The sequence below is a fragment of the Carassius auratus genome, chromosome 26 (genome assembly GCF_003368295.1).
Source record: "Carassius auratus strain Wakin chromosome 26, ASM336829v1, whole genome shotgun sequence".
Lineage (NCBI taxonomy): Eukaryota > Metazoa > Chordata > Actinopteri > Cypriniformes > Cyprinidae > Carassius > Carassius auratus.
The window spans coordinates 7094189-7110877 of record NC_039268.1 but is presented as its reverse complement, the minus strand read 5'-3'; the positions used below and the strand labels follow the sequence as shown (position 1 = coordinate 7110877).

At 35.1% G+C, this 16689-nt stretch overlaps 1 protein-coding gene across 5 annotated transcripts in view; it reads left to right on the top strand.

The window, feature by feature from the left end:
- The first annotated feature begins 377 nt into the window (after nt 1–377).
- LOC113044189 (TBC1 domain family member 1-like) overlaps nt 378–16689 on the top strand; it is a 61787-nt gene continuing 45475 nt past the window's right edge. For 2 of the 5 annotated variants that reach the window (XM_026203908.1, XM_026203907.1), the window contains exons 1-3: nt 378–618; nt 1619–1929; nt 2451–2687. In XM_026203908.1, coding sequence (XP_026059693.1) covers nt 1654–1929; nt 2451–2687 — 513 coding nt within the window. In that variant the 5' untranslated portion in view covers nt 378–618; nt 1619–1653. Of the gene's footprint in view, nt 619–1618; nt 1930–2450; nt 2688–6884; nt 7330–10488; nt 10690–16689 lie in introns of those variants that run through there. The other 3 variants (XM_026203909.1, XM_026203910.1, XM_026203911.1) reach the window with 3 other exon arrangements.

Genomic DNA, 16689 nt, shown 5'->3' with positions numbered 1-16689 from the left:
TAAAATGCAATCTGACTGTCAGTCATCAATTCTATCATTTCCTTTCGAGTTCCCCAGAAGAAAGAAAGAAAGAAAGTCATTCTGCAAACAGCATGATGATGAGTAATAATGAAAGTTTTCGCCATTTCTTCTTCTTCTTTTGAACTCGCTCTTAAAAAAGCTTTCAAAAACTAAACGCAAATAAACTTACCAGCTTTAATATGCATTGTGGATTTCAAAGTACAAACAGACTGAAAAAGATTGTTTTTATTTATTTCCTGTTAGTCCTGGCCAGTAGACTGCTCTCTCTCTCTCTCTCTCTCTCTCTCTCTCTCTCTGTCTCTCTCTCTCTCTCTCTCTCTCTCTCTCTCCATGATCTGCTCAGTGCTCACCATCAGAAGTTCATTCAAACGTCAGATGAGAAGAAGACTTCCTCGATCACGCGCAGCGAGCACAGCTCCCACTGCTCCGTATACCACTGTCGGTTATTGCTATGTATAGAGAGCGACAGATACTGTGATGAATCGACTAGTTTGTAGAAAGTCAAACTGAAAATCAGTTATCGATGGGACTGTATTGTCAAAATCTAACGGGACCGTTATTCAAACACTTCCTCAAGGCGGTGCATCGTGAGTAAAGGTAAGTGAAAGTTACAACTCGTATTCTGTGCTAGTTATTTGTTTTGTTTGTAGGCTATACAGAATACACACTTAAAAGTAACCTATCTAAAGCAAATTATGGCGCTGTAGCAAACCTATGACCTTGTCACATGACCTTAAAATCCTAAAAATTGATGTTTTTTTAGGTGATGTGAGAGTTGCTGATATGACTCCATGACGTCTTATATTTTTGTTGTGACATATTGCCTTATTGCCATAAGAGAAACTTTATGTTGACCTCTCTCTAAATAGCAGTTGTGTCTCATTAGACATGCTTGGCTATTTATACTCACTGTTGGCTTCAGTGTGTTCGTGCCTCGTGAGGAACCCGTCTCAGATCAGTGCAGGAGGACAATATCTTCCAATGCTTCAAAGCCCTCGTTCAGTCCTACTCTGCAAAACTCTCTTCTGAAGGATGCATCCCTTGGCACTATCAGTGGATCACAAATTGCTCTGATCCTTAAAAATGACATATTGCAGGCATGATTTTAAGTTATATTAAAAATGCTAGCTAATCAGTTTATTTAGATGTTACCAAATTAAGCATGTGCACATTTTTTAATTTTAGCCATTGTTGTTATTGTGAACTTAAACGGTTTAAAATAATTTTTGACATTTTTTTTTAATTAGCTAAAATAAAATTAAATATAAGATTTAAAAAACTTTAAAACTGCAATAAAAATGAGAAATACTGTCATGGCAAATGTAAATAAAATTTTTTTATACCAATAAATGCTATTTAATGAACTGTAAGATTATCTTTTCTCAAGCTTGTAATTTCTAAAGAAAGACAAAGTAAAAAAAGTGTTCTTTGCCTGTGTCATTTTGTAACATTTGCAGGGGCTTTCAGAGTAAGCTGTTTGATGAAGATGTGCTCAAAGGGTTAATCATAGGCAATAGTGTGTTGTACCTTAGTTGTATCTGCTCACTGAACCGCCTGCTTCATTAATGTTGGTGATTTTTTTCTTTTGTCTTTTGAGGTTACACCTAGGTCCTCATTTCTTTAACTAGGAGCATGGAGGGCATTTGTTTCGAGGTCAAACCCAGGGATGACCCAATCAAAGCTCATCCTCTCTGTGCCCTTACACAAACACTTCCTGGATCAGAGGGTAAAGGGAAGAAAGGAGAAGGGGAAGAGGAGATTCAGTACAGGTTAACTCTGGTTGGATCTTTGGCCATACATCCACAGACCACCATGGCGATGCTTCCCTGGGTGGTGGCTGAAATACGGAGGCCCCGACTGGGGGAGCTGAACAGAAACCTTGAGTTCAATGCTGCTTACTCTCCAGAGGTTAGTATATTTAATACTAATTAAATGTATGTAACCAAAATAAAAATATAAACACGGCTATGTAAAGCCTAATGTATTGTATTGTAAATGTATTATTGTATGCAGCTTAAAAGCTGGAGTCTGTCTGTTAAGTTATGTTTTAGTTTCTTATCCTCACCATCAAAAATACAGTAAAACAGTTATACTATGAAATGTAATCACAATTACAAATACGGTTTTGTATTTTAATACATTTTCAAATATAATTTAGTCCTGTGATGCAAAGCTAAATATTCATCACTCCATTTTTTAGAGTCACATGATCCTTTAGAAATAATTATAAATCATGCTTTGATGCTTAAGAAACATCTACAGTAAATGATCCCAAACCTTTGAGGCATACATATGAAACATGTTTACTGAAGAATAATAGAAGAATTGGTGTTAAGATCCGTGGTACAAAGAAGTATTATTTAAAAAAATACTATGGTACTTATTATTGACAATACTGATTTTTCTTTTCTCTTTTCTGATGGTCCAAGGTGCGAGATCAGCCTGTGGTACTGCAGATTTCAGCCAATTCGGTGTGTTGCATTCTGGACACGGCCGGCCCGGGGAAGCCATGGGACCCATTGCAACATATGGTTCTGTTTGATCACAGGCCTCATCGTATCACCAAACTCATTCACAACAGCCAAGAGCCCAGCTATTTCGGCTGTCTGCTCAGAGAGGAGAAGAAAGCAGCCTGCTATGTATTCCGCTGCCAGGACCAGATGAAGGTAAGGGGACATTCTTTGGATTAGCAGAATTTTATTGATTTATATGAACTTCAAATTTAGCGGAAGTGCCTGTGCAAGCTAAATTGAAAATGGAAGGGACACCAAGCAACAGAAGCTTATTTGCACCATGGAATAAAAATATAAAAGAGGTATATGCAACCTTATCTCACAATGCACTTTTTTTTCTCAGAAGTGTGTTTATATATTTTAAATGCAATTTATAAACTCGCAATTGCAATTGCATTTTGAGTTTTACTCTTGAAATTTAAGTTTATGTCTTGCAATTCTCTTCTTCTTCCTTTTTTTTTTTTTTATCCCAGAATATTTAGATAACCTGACTACATGCACATGCAGAATTCTGCATGATGTCAGTTCGCAATTGCAAGGTATAGCTAAACAATTGTGAGATAAGAAAGATCACAGTTACCTTTTTATTTCATGGAGGAAATAAACTTTCATCCCAAGCATTGTTACTATAACAATAAAATGGTATGTTTGTGGCTGTTAGAACTATAGAGGTTAACCATAAATGTTTTTCTCACATGACTTTGAAGTGAATCTACTTTGATGAAGGAAAGCTCAGATGTTTAAATGTCAGCCCTCCCTTCTCATGGGTGTGTGCAACTGTGGATGAGTTTTGTTCAAATAAGAAACAGTACTGTAACAGCTCAATGAAAATCAGTGAAAACAACCATAAAGTCATTTTTAAAAGAGTGGTGTCCATGCAAAAAACTCCACCACAATGCTAGAGTGGTACAGGTAGATGCCAGGCCATTGTAGGGCGGTTGTTAAGGTATTTTGGGGGTTACTCTTATTATTGGGCTACCCCAATTTCAGGGGATTGATACCGTCATCATTAACTCACCCTCATGGTTTTAAAACCTGTATGATTTATTTTCTTTGTGGAACACAATAGAAGTTATTTTGAAGAATATTAGGAACTTTTTCACTAATTTCACTAATCTGGACAAAAACATTTTTCAAATATTTTTTTATATTCAACAGAAATCATACAGGTTTGGAAAGACTTGAGGGTGAATAAATGACATCATTTTCATGTCTTTTCAATTGTTATAAACGTAATGGCTCACATCTCAGCAATTTCATCAAATAAAAAAGTTGAAAACTTAGAAGTTTAATCTTTAAAGTATAAGCAATAGCAATTGTGATTTTTGTCAACAACCAGCAACACTTATCATGAAGGTTAATGAAAGGGTGAAAATTTCATGTAAAGTTTAGCAAATGTGGCAATAAAGGTAATAAAAAGCAAGAAGTTTGTGTACAGTATGTGTGTGGGTTTATGAGAGAAAAACTGAACTTTGAACTTTGACTCCAGTTTCACATGACTGTTGACTTGTTCCTTTCAGTTATATGCAATAAAGCTAAAACCCAGTTCAGATCTAAATAATATTTTGTGAAATATGAGAACAAAGGGATATCTTTATTGTAGCAGTAAACAACTCTGGTTAATTGCAGTGGACAGAATGTTCATGAATATTGATTTGTAGTGATGGAGTGTCTGAGAAATAAATCGTGAAGCTTCCTTCATCAACCTGCATTTAGGCAGGATGTAGATCTAAGTTGTCATAGTAACAGTTTCCTGTTTCAGTGAGCCAGCCACAATGTGGCTACGGACTCCTGGTGACTTTTTATTTCCGTGGTAAACAGACAGAGAGATAGACGCGTGTTTATGCCGCTGTCTTTTGACCAGTTGTTACTCATGCACTCACACTTTCCAAAATCATTGTGTGCATGCAAGTCTGAATGTCTGAGATGTCTGAGATCATAGTGGTGTTGCCTCAACTCCACACACTCTGTGTTCTTTTTTTAAACCGAATAACAACAGTTGAATGTCCTCTTCATTTAACCATAAATTATCAGCTGTCATGTTAGCTTTTCACCAGCCAATTTAACCACAATACTAACAAAGATAATTCCACATCTTTCATGTGAGACTGAGACCCCACAGCTGTGCTTCGGCCTTTGGCTCAACAGCTTAGCATACACCAAATAACTTTGCATTCTTCATGTTGGTCATAATATCTCTGTAATATTAGAGTGACAGCTGTGGAAAAAAAATATTGAATTTAAGCTATGTGTTTTATATGTAGTTATGGGTAACTTAAAGGTGTGATGAAAAAGAAGAAGTGACTGATCTTTTCTTAAATGTTGTGATGTAAATCTAAGTGTAATGTATTACCAAAATAGAAAAAAATACATGGTGATGACTTGGTTCTGTCCATTGGTTGTTGATTGGATTTTGAGGTGTGGCCTTTGTGCTTGCAGTTGATTTCAGTTGAGTTAAAAAGTCAGAATAGCAGGATATAAATGTGCAATTCTGAGAAATAAAGTAAGAATAACGAGATATGAACTCGTCTTTTTTCTTGCAATTTTGAGTTTATTTTTTAGAATTGTGACAAGTCACAATTGCGAGTTATAAAGTCCAGTTCTGAGGAGAAAACAGACTGATCTTCTCACAGTTACGAGTTGATATCTTACTATTCTGAGAAAATAATTTCCAGTTTATATCTCGCAATTCTGATAGAATTTTTCATAATCGTGAGTTTTTATCATGCAATTATGAGGAAAAAAAGTCACAATTGTGAGATAAAAAGTTGCAATTACATTTTTATTTTTATTCAGTGGTGGAAATTGGCTTCCATGCTAATGTATGGAGATGAATTACACAATTTATGGTGCAAATTATGTTTTTCTGTGGGTGGAGGGCACTGTATATTGCATTTTTTTTATGTTAAAATGAATTGGACCAATGATGATTCTGAAATAAAATGCGCCTTGGACCCTACTGTTGTTGTAGTTATGACCACAATCTTTAAACACATGGGATTCACAGAAAGACTGCACACTTTTATCTGAGTGTTGTTTTTAATTTATGTAGATGTAGATATTAAAGGGATAGTTCACCCAAAAATGAAAATTTTACGTTTATCTGCTTACCCCCAGGGCATCCAAGTTGAGGGTGACTTTGTTTCTTTTGTAGAACACAAATTGATTTTTAGTCTCTCAGCCATTCAATGCATGGCAAATGGTAACAGAATCTATGAGAATAAAAAAAACATGCACAGACAAATCCATATTAAACCATGCGGTTTGTGATGATACATTGATGTGTAAAGACACAAAAAGATCAGTCTGTGAAAGAAACTGAACAGTATTTATATAGTTTTTTTGTTGTTGTTGTTTTTTTACCTCTGATTCACGTCCAAACTGTTAGAACTTACAGGAGGTGAAAAAGTCGATATAACTTTACACAAAGTTATTTAGTGATTTTGTCAATCTAGTAGCATGCCAACATGTATAATAGGTTTAAGTCTTGCGGCTATACTTTTAAAACTGAATGTATTTTAACATTTTATTTCATATTTATCATTATTCCAGATAAAACAAGAAGTATTAATTTATTTATTTTTGTTCAGCCTCGATTGCTCATGCAACATATTTATAATACTTTAATGAGGCAGATGTGTTTGCTGTTTCTAGTAAGGGAAAAAGATTAGAGAGTTATATCCGTTACAGTATCAAGGGACCGGATCAATTTAAGTAGGACAGAGAGATAGTGAGAGATGTGAGATACGATGGACACAGAACTGATTGAATCGTATAAAATAACATGTCTCACTGAATATATTTAAGTTTAGAATTTTGGAGAGTCACTTTTGTTCCTGTTGTGAAGTCCAAACATCTGACAGCGTATTACACATTTAAATTGGTAAATAATAATAAAAAAAATTTTTCTGAAAACAACACACAAGATGCTCTTTGAATCATTCTCAAATTATGTTGGAAAATATGATTGCCATCAGTGCTTATGTCAGTAAAGCAAATTACATAAATACAATGATATTTTAAAATGTATGTTTATTGATTCAAAATGTTTGAAAAAATGGTTAGACTTATAATTTGCAATTAAAAAAATAAACAGGAGAAAATGATTTATACTTAATATGTATTATTTGTAATGAAAATATTTATGAAATTATATGTTAAACTATATGTTCCTGCAGTCTGACAGTATATACAGCGTTATCATTTATAATGTGTGATGAAAAATATTTGAGTAAATAGAAAAAATGTTATGCCTGTCAACAGTACAGGATTGTATACAATCCTATCTGCCACCAGGTGGTGGTCAAATCCTGAACTTGAAAAATCTTCAACGAATGAAGAGTGAGTAAATAGTTTAGACAACAAACCATTAACATTATTACTTATAAATTGTAACCCTAGTCTAAAGTTAACTAAAGTAAGTTTAATCTGTACTGCAACTAGATTAATGCAACTCCCTTCCCATAGGATCTGAACGAAACTTATTTTAATCTCACAATGTAACACTTTCCACCAAACAGAACATTGTCAGAAAACCCGGCTGAAAACAGTGCTTGTGTCCCCGTGGATGTGATTCTGATACTCCGGTGCAATTTTTTGGAATTTTCTCCCATAGTTTGAATTTAGGCTGCCGTCACATCCCACTGAGCGCCGTTCAAACGGCTAACGTTACACACACTACAAACTCCCAGTTAAGTTTCACTTTCTCCATGAGATCTGGATGGCTGAAGCGATGAAAGCGCGCTTCCACATCTTTCATTTATTGCGGAGGGATGTGAAAAGCGAGCAGCAGACCGTGAGTACCTTTATGAACTTGGTTTGGAATTTGTTTAGTTGAAAAGTGTAATGTGTGTTAGCATGGTAAGCTAGTCGGGTAGCCACTAATGAGAGTTTAGTGAACATTAGCCCACAGAAAAATAATTAATCCCTTTGTTCTGCCCTATAATTGTTTCGTTTTCCCCTCGTTAAGTTTTCAGTATTTTATATAAAGCATTAGAGAGTGTATGTAGATGATTCACTTTCTTTGTAAAGTTGTCTTAGTATTTCAGTTTCAAAACTTACCGAGCTGCCTATCTAGACTGCGTTTCTGGGCATTGATTCAAATGTTCATAACGCGCAGAAAGGCATCACAATGCTGTCTAGTTAGGTAGTTCACTATATTTTGAGACAGAACCAGTCTGTCAGTTTGCTTATAAAATATTAGTTCGAATATTATGGTTACGGTCAAAAAGTAACGTTAGTATTGTACTATTAAGGTGGGCTAAATCCAGGTCTGGATTAATATATGTAAATAAAGGCGGTTTTTGGTCATTCAGTCAACAGTTACAGTAGCTGTTGTACAGTATTCATCTGTATGTAGGGAGAGATTTTAATTGTTGAAAGCTGATTTTGGGGTTGAGATAGATTAAAGCAGTGTTTTATATGTAGTAAATCCAATACAGTGAATTAATGTTGAGAGCAAAAGGGTGGTGCAGTTGGTTCAGTTCAGTAAGTGTGCTCATTCAAACAACAGTCTGTTCATAGACTAATGACTCTCAAGGCATTGTGAAGTGAGCCTGATGGAGTGTCAGATGTGTTGTGAGAGGAAGGAACGGTCAAGAACAAGAAGGGAAGTGTGTGCATGCCAAATGCCAATCATTTACATAGTCATGTTTGCTCATGAATGAAGGCAATTAATATAATTGATCATTTTCTCCCAGCTTGTCATTTTTTATGTTTACTTATGTAATGGTTGTCTTAATGTCTGGTTTTTAATAACATTGCGTTGTGCATAGTGTAGTCCAGTAGTTCCATCAGTTTTTCCTGTAGTTTTCCTGTTTTCGTGCTGCCACAGATTTTTCGGTAGGAAATGGAACCACCTCATTTCTTTTAGAGGTGTGTGTCACAGTCACATGTCCCACACTCAGTTCCACCTCATGTGACCAGTGCTCTCTCCTCCTTTCAAACAGTTCCTCAACCTGTGTGTACTTTACAAGCTTTTCATTTTTAACAGTGAACTTAAAAACCTGTTGATCTGTGTTTGTTTGTACCGTGGATGTATAGTAGAATATTTCATATATGTATTTGATGAGATAAAACCATTTTTGCAAATAATTAAAAATGTTCATGTATGTGCAGCTATATATATATATGTATAAGTAAAATTAATGGATGAATAAGTTCTGAATTGTCATTGACAGTTCACATTATTTTAGTAAATTTTTTTTACTAGGCTATTAGTCTGTTCTGAGTTTTAATTAATCTATTATATATCATAGTTTATTATACTAATAGTAATAGTACTGTTCTATTCCAAACTATTATTTTTTATTATTTTATATTTTATTAAATATTTAAATTAAACTATTTGCATAAATAATTCAAGTTTTAGAACTCTTATACTGCTGAAAGTAATAGTCTAGTCTGAGGTTTAAAGAAACCGTTGATTATTCTAATATTTAATTAAAGTATTTACATAAAATAATTAGACTTACACTATTAGTCTGTTCTAATAATTTCTTTTTGAATTATCCTATTAAAATTATGATTTTTTTTTATTTGATAATTATTGTTCAGTTTTAAAAATTTTTATTAATTGACTTTGATAATATGATGTCAGTGCTTGAAATGTTATGCCATCTAGCCGGATATGGGTTGTTCCTTGCATTTTATCTCAGTTATCATATGGCTAATTATGCTGTTTAGTTGAGTAGAGGTTGTGTTAACTAAATGACATCATCGTCTAGTATTTCCTCTTTCTTCCTGTGACTTGATGACCTCAAAAACCTGAACTTTGAGATTGTGGTCTTGTGTGTGGGCGCTCTGGACTCATGGGAAATGTTTGTGAGTCACTTTTTTTGTTCTATCACACTGTTGTTTTAAAAGTCTATAACACAGTGAAATATGACAGATACATTAATGTAAATATTTGTAACATAACACAGCGATTTAAAAGAAAGTAAATTATCTCTGACGTTTGTCTGGATTGTATGTCCCTCTTGTCCGAACATTTTCCAGCATTGTGTGTATGTGTGTCTGGATAAAATCAAAGCTGTTTTTTTTTTTCCAGGGTTGGAATTGTGTGGCACTTCCCAGACTCCCTTGGGTTCTGTCTATCTCTTTGTCCCCTCCCTTGTTTGGATGTTAATGGGTTTGTTTTGCTGAGGCAAGCTATTTTTTTAATGGATATTCTAACAGCTGTTAAGCTGTTTGTGACTCACCCAAGCTGTTCATCAACTTAACTGTCAAGGTATTTGTAGATAAAAATGCCCAGAGCATTTCAACTTCAGTTCACTTTGACTTCTTTAAGTTGTTGAATGAGCCAAGATCTTGGTGCTTTGTTTGCTTATAATAACCTGATCTTGACCAAAGCTGTCTGCCACTTTCACTCTTCCACTGAGGGACAGGAGCTGTTTGTTAAGGGGTTTTCTGCTCTTCTGTGTTCATGCCAAGTTGCAAGGGCACTGACTTCTCTTTATATTTGGATTACTCACTGTTCCAGCCCTCCTGACTTCCTCTGTGCGAGTGAGTATGTGTGTTACGAACAGACGTGTGTTTGTCTGTCTTAAGTGTTCTTGGGCACAGAAAACCGTGGCTTGTTCTTCACGACTGAGAGGGATACATAACAACCAGCATAATCAGAAATTTGCAAAGGTGTCTTGAAAGTCCATTTTTATTATACATTTTTCCAGTTGATGTTTTCATGAGGTTGTCCCGTGAATGCATGCCAGTGTTTTTTGACAGGCTTGCATCTTTAAACGGTAAGCAGCAAACCTGTTACCGCAGAGAAAGTCATCCCAGAGGGAGAAGAGAAGGGAGGAGGAGAGTATGAGAGATTGTAACTTTGCTGCGTTACTCAAGGTGATCTTCCTAGAAGGATGTCACGGTGCGCCGCTCTGACTAAACTTCATTGTTCTGAATCAGCAGGGCAGGCGGAGCAAGAGTCAGCCCTAGGTCCTAAAAAAACAGAGGAACGGCTAAGAGAGGGAGAGAGGGAGGGACAGAAAAGAACAGAGGAAGCTTTGAGGGACTCACACTTACCCTCTGAAGGTACAGGGAAGTAAGGGTGAGAACGCAGAAAAGTGCGGAAAAGAGATATATAGATGGGATGAGGGAGAACACAAGAAGGTGACGATCAGGTTTGGACATGCCTTCTCTGCGTAGATGGCTGGGTCAGGTGAGTTACTTAGGTGTGTTTGAGAAAGTGTTCCTTGTTATTTATGATCACAACCTTTCAAGTGAATCATACATAATGTGTGGCATATATTTCCTTTGATGTCCTTTATTAGTTTACTGGTCATTTGTGTGACAGCATGGTTCCCATTGTTGTCTTCCTCAGAAAATAGTCTGAGATCAAAAATTTGACCCTTGAAGCATCTCAGCTGTATTGTGTGTTAGTCTTATTTTAGCATTTCAAACAGAATAAAGACATTGTAGTCTGCTTATGCATAGCCAATTATTCTCTGATATTCCTGACTGCAATAAGCTGTTATGCAAGACAAGCCTTGTTGCTACTTGAATATACAAGTTCATCCACTTTGGCACAAAAGCTTATTGACTCATGAGAATAACAACAAAAAGAAGTAACTTGTTTAACATGGACTGAAAGTACATTAAAAATCATTTGATGGTCTTCTGCAATGTTGTTTTCCATTGCAGAACAGTATTCATCAGACTTCTCTTATTTTCTGTTAGCATTGCTTCCAGACTAGTCTGTGAGCGTTTAAGGATGTTGATTAAATTTCTTCCCGTTCTGTTGTTTTCTTGTTTTCATTCTCATCTAAAAAAAAATGGGCCAATGAAATTACTCTCTCACACTGTGATAACCAATCAAATTATTCCTTTAGAATGCTGCACTAAATAAATTAAAGGCCTTGTTTGGGTGAATCCTTTTAGCAAGGTACAAGCAGATTTAAAAATCAGATGAGAGATTACTGCAGATTTATGAAACACAGTTATACAGATACAGGTTATTCAGGTTATTTTAGGAAGCTGAAATTGGTTACATCTTTCAAAGCTAAGTTCAGATTAACTCAATGGGTGTGCTGCTGTAGTCAATTTTGTCAGTTTTGGATCCAGACTGGATCAGGGAGTCAACATGAAACTGATCATTTAGCTACTTAAAGGAATAGTTCACCCAAAAATGAAAGTTAAACATGAAGTTTTTATTTTCATTTCTGAATGAACAATTCTTTTAATTCACATTTTCTACTCTTATTGTGTACAGTTCATCAGTGCACATTATTCCAAAGTAAAATAAATGCTTTTTAATAGTTAACACAATAATACATTAACATTTATACATTTGGCAGATGCTTAAATCTGATGCTTAAAAGATGCTTAAAAGTGACTTCCATTGCATTTTATGTATACATTTGATCAATTCAAGCATTCAGTTGAACCCATGACCTTGGGCTTGCTAGCCCCATGCTCTTCTGTTTAAGGTACAGGAATACTATACTAATAACTTGTTTCTTTTTTTAAATGTGTGAGTTGGTTGTAGGGATGCATCGATCCTAAACTCAGGATCGGTATCGCCTCCGATACTGGCATTGTCTGCGGATCGAGTATCGGTCAGACGAGACCGATCCAATTCCGATATTGTGCGTATACTATTCTGTGTTATTGTTGAGCTCCATGAAAGGCACAAAACATTGTCGTGCACATATTTCAAGTGTTCTGAAGCTGTTCCATAGTTCAAAGTGGAACTTTGAACTAATATTGAAGTCATTAAATTCAAGTTCACATAAACTCTTCTTTCCGCTGGGACTGTGTGTCATCCTCCATTCAGAACTGCGTGTCGCGTTCAGTTACTACAGTCAAAATGATGAAACCCTTTTCAAGAGCCCACAGTAACTAAGGTTTATAACTGTTCAAAGAAAAGGCTCCATAAACTAAAGCACAGAATTAATACTCTACGAATCGTTCGATTTAACCGGTTCTACTTAGTGAGCCAGTTGAACCAGTTTACCAAATCGAACTGAATCGTTTGAAACGATTCGTATCTCCAGCAAGCATCAATACACAAATGACTTAAGTCATTCACTTTTTAACGTGGCTAACACTCCCTCTGAGTCGAAATAAACCAATATCCCAGAATAATTAATTTACTCAAACAGTACACTGACTGAACTGCTGTGAAGAAAGAACTGAAGATGAATATGAGCAGAGGAGCTCGTATGTTGTAAAAGCTGAAGAATTCCAAAGGCTACGCATGTGTGTTGTACTAACTGTTCCATGCAGACTCCGAGGGCTGCACAGCCTGTGCACTGTGACTCTGTGTTGTTCCAAGCTCACCATTCTGAGCATGGGATGCTCATACGCACTCTGTGACCCTCTATAGTGTATTTTACATTGGCACAAAGGTTATTAACAGTCTTTCTTGTTCTGTCTTATCTATGATATGTTGCTGCCTTTTTTTTCAATGTGCTATAAATTTAAAAGAAACATATTTTATATTTCTGTATAAATGTATATACTTTTTTTCAAGAATGTATTTTACAACAATACAAAGAGCAATGTGTAACATTTTAGCAGAATTTAGACTTCACTTTTATTTGTAAAAAACATTTCACTAGATTTTATAAAATTGTGCACCTGTGATTTTTCTAGAATCTAGGGTATCTATCTTTTGCTGCTGAACTATCCACTGACCTATTTCAATAATAGTATTTTTGTCATAGATTCTGATTTATATATATTTTGCCTTCAATATTAAATGTTAAATGAATAAAATGGACACTACATGGAATATATTATTATTTTTAAACATTTTACACTAATACAAAACAAAACAACCTTTTTCTTTCTAGCAGACATTATACCAACATGTTGGAAATGTTGATCTTTTTTAATATCCCATTTCACTCTGAAATATATATAATTATTAATGAGTAGCAAAATCTGAGGATCTACTAACACTTAACTATGGTTGATTGTGCTTCTGGATTCAAAGTAAGACCTTCAACTCCTTTATTTAAGACAGAGAAGAGTATTTTTGGTCATGATGAATCAGTATCCAACATGATATCCTGGTCTCATATCCTGATGATTAGGCTCAACTGTTTTCACATAAACATGCACACACACTTTGACTCACACACTAGCACATGCTGAATCAGGCACATAAAAGAAAATGCTTTGATATCTACACACTAGGTACCACATGCTCTAATGAAAGCGCTCCTTCTGAAACATTCAGCTGTGCGATAGCTTTGATTAGCCAAAGGGTTTGCACCAGATTGCCTTCATAGTGGCCTTTTGATAAGGTTCTTTGGACCCACTTTATATTAAGTGGCCTTAACTACTATTTACTTACATTTTAATTAATAATTTAGTACAATGTACTTATTGTGTACATTCATGTTTTACATTGTACTTACATTTTAAAAAAAATGACATGTAATTACATCTGTATTTAATTTCTGTAATTACATTTACAATTACTTTACAGTGCATTAACTATGTTATCAAATACTGTACAACTTTTGATTTCAACAATGAAGGCTATAGCCTAAATGTTGAAATGAACAATGTTGTAGAAGTGCAGTTTATTAATAGTAAATGTTAAATAATGTAGTTAAATAGTTTCATAAATAGAACATTATTGTAAAGTGTTACAGATTTTTTTATACACCAGTTCAGACGTCTCGTGAGTTCAGTGTTGGACAGGTCAGTTGTTAAAACCATTCATTAAATTTAATCGGTTCAAAGGAATCATTAGTTCGCGAATCAGACGTGTACGGTACGCGCTGTGTAATTATCTCTGCAGTTTAGGATATCGCACAAGATTTGACAACACAGAAAACATTTAATCACTCGGTTAGTGTTTTTTATTTTTATTTTGACACCATCATGTCAATTGATTTTAATTAATATACGCGAGGGAGAGAGAGCAAGACAGCGTTCGTGGTGTTTGAAGACGGTGAAGGTGAGTGTGCACGCGTGGCTGGGACTCGCTCTATCTCTCTCTCTCTCTGCTCGTTCTTATATGCGCCCCGTTAAACTGACAGGACTTAAAAACATATGCAAATTATAAACTTTCACTCTATGATGGTTAAGCTGTGCAATTAATCCGCGAATCACATTCGTCAAGGGTCGGGGAGCAGCTGCGATGTGACTATCGTGGATTCGTACATTGCGATATCGATGCTTAACCGACACATTGTGCAGCCCTAGTGCTCTCTACCCTAATGCACTAGCCACATTCTTTGTATGCTCACTCTGAGGCCACAAAACATATTTGAACATATTAAAGCCACAATTAAAATATCAAACTTAGTTGCAACTGCAAACAAGTGATGAAAATAGTTTTTCTCATAACTAACTTCACTTTTAACCAGTTTGACCCAAGGTCATTTTCCCTTGGTGTAGAAAGTCAGTTCTCTCCTAGTTCACACAGGTGTTCTAGCAGGTATATCACATGCTCTACTAACATTTGAGAACCAGAAAGCATCCAATTACTTTGTGTCTTCATTTTGAACAGAATCGCTTTTGTTTGATGATGGTAAACTTATATATATATATATATATATATATATATCTCTTTGTGTGTGTGTATATATGTGTGTGTGTATATATATATATATATATATATATATATATATATATATATATATATATATATATATATATATATATATATATTTATAAATAAATGTAATATATAAATATTTTTTTTTATTGCATACATGCATGTTTATTTATATATACATAATAAATAAACACAGTACACACACAAATATTGAGTACACGAAAAATAATCATGAACGCACTAAATGAAAGTGGGAACTGAAACAGTTTGTTTACCAACATTCTTTACAATATGTTCTTTGTTGTTTTGCCTACAATAGAAATAAATTATGATTTAAATTTTTTGGGTGGACTGTCCTTTTAATGTTTTGATTTGTAAATGTCATTCAGGCAACCCATCAATTAGTCAGCTTTGAAAATATGTAAGTTTAATGATCCCTACATATTAAATGCAACTTGCTTTGACATTTTGTGAAATGCAGTATAAATATGTTTTTAAGAGACATTTAATCTGATTCTTGCCAACCAGAGAACAGCAGAGAATGGCTAGTCTTAGTGGCTAGTTTTCTGATGTTTTTTGTTTATTTTTTAAATGTTTATTTACTTGCCATTTACAAATTAAAATTAGTTGCAGCATCTTTAACTGGGACATGTCCAAGGTTTGGGTCCACTGCGCAGTTAGCATCCCAGAAGCCAAGCCTACTTCAAAGTTCAATGTTTTTGACCCCTTAATATAATGTATGTCCCACAAAAGACCAAAGTGGTGGTAATATTATACTTTAAAAGTTATTGAATGACAAGAAGTAGATTGGGGTGGAACTACATTGACTTCCTGGTCACATGCTTAAATCATTCAGTGCTTAAAACAACTCCAAATTGAGCTTGTGCTATAGCCTGAGGTATTTTCCCAGTGTTCGCTGTTTTCTCCTGGGCCAGCCTGTGTAGCTTTTTGTTTTTTCCATGGATGTTGCTGAAATAGACTTTAACTTAGCTCCGCATTCCAGTGAATTAAAGATTCGATTAGCAGAAAAACAACCATCTGCTGTTAAATGCTGCAGCTGTCTTGTGCAAACAGCTTGAATGCACTGCCCTTTACAGTGAGGTGACCGTTTGTGCAGTAGTCTGTCAGTGAGGTATATCTTGAGTAGTGTTTTTTTAATACCGGATTTGTCTTGATTAATATAAGTACATGGGCGTGATGGGATACATTTAGTTTAAACACACCATAACAACTCACATTAGCACACTTGACTTGCATTAGCTCAACCTCTGCAGAAAACAACATTCCAGTTTAATAGATCCATCTGTTTTTGGCCTTGTTAAAAGAGGAACTTTGGAAAATGTCTACAGTTGTTTTTTTTTTTTTTAAATGTCTCTGTGGAAAATGATCTGGTTGGTGGTAAATGCTCTGGTAGTTTCACTCGTTTCTGTATGATGGATGTGAGTTATGGAGTGGCACTGCTTTTTTAGTGTGGAATAGCCTTTCCTACATGGAACTGAGAGTCATATCTTTGTTACTGTTGTGCATACTTTTTCCATTTGTCAAAAATGTGCACCATGTATGTTTTCTGTGTGGCTGACTAAGAAAAGGGCATTTCTATGGTAATAGTTTTGTGATGCATATCGGTCAGTGTGATCTTAAAGG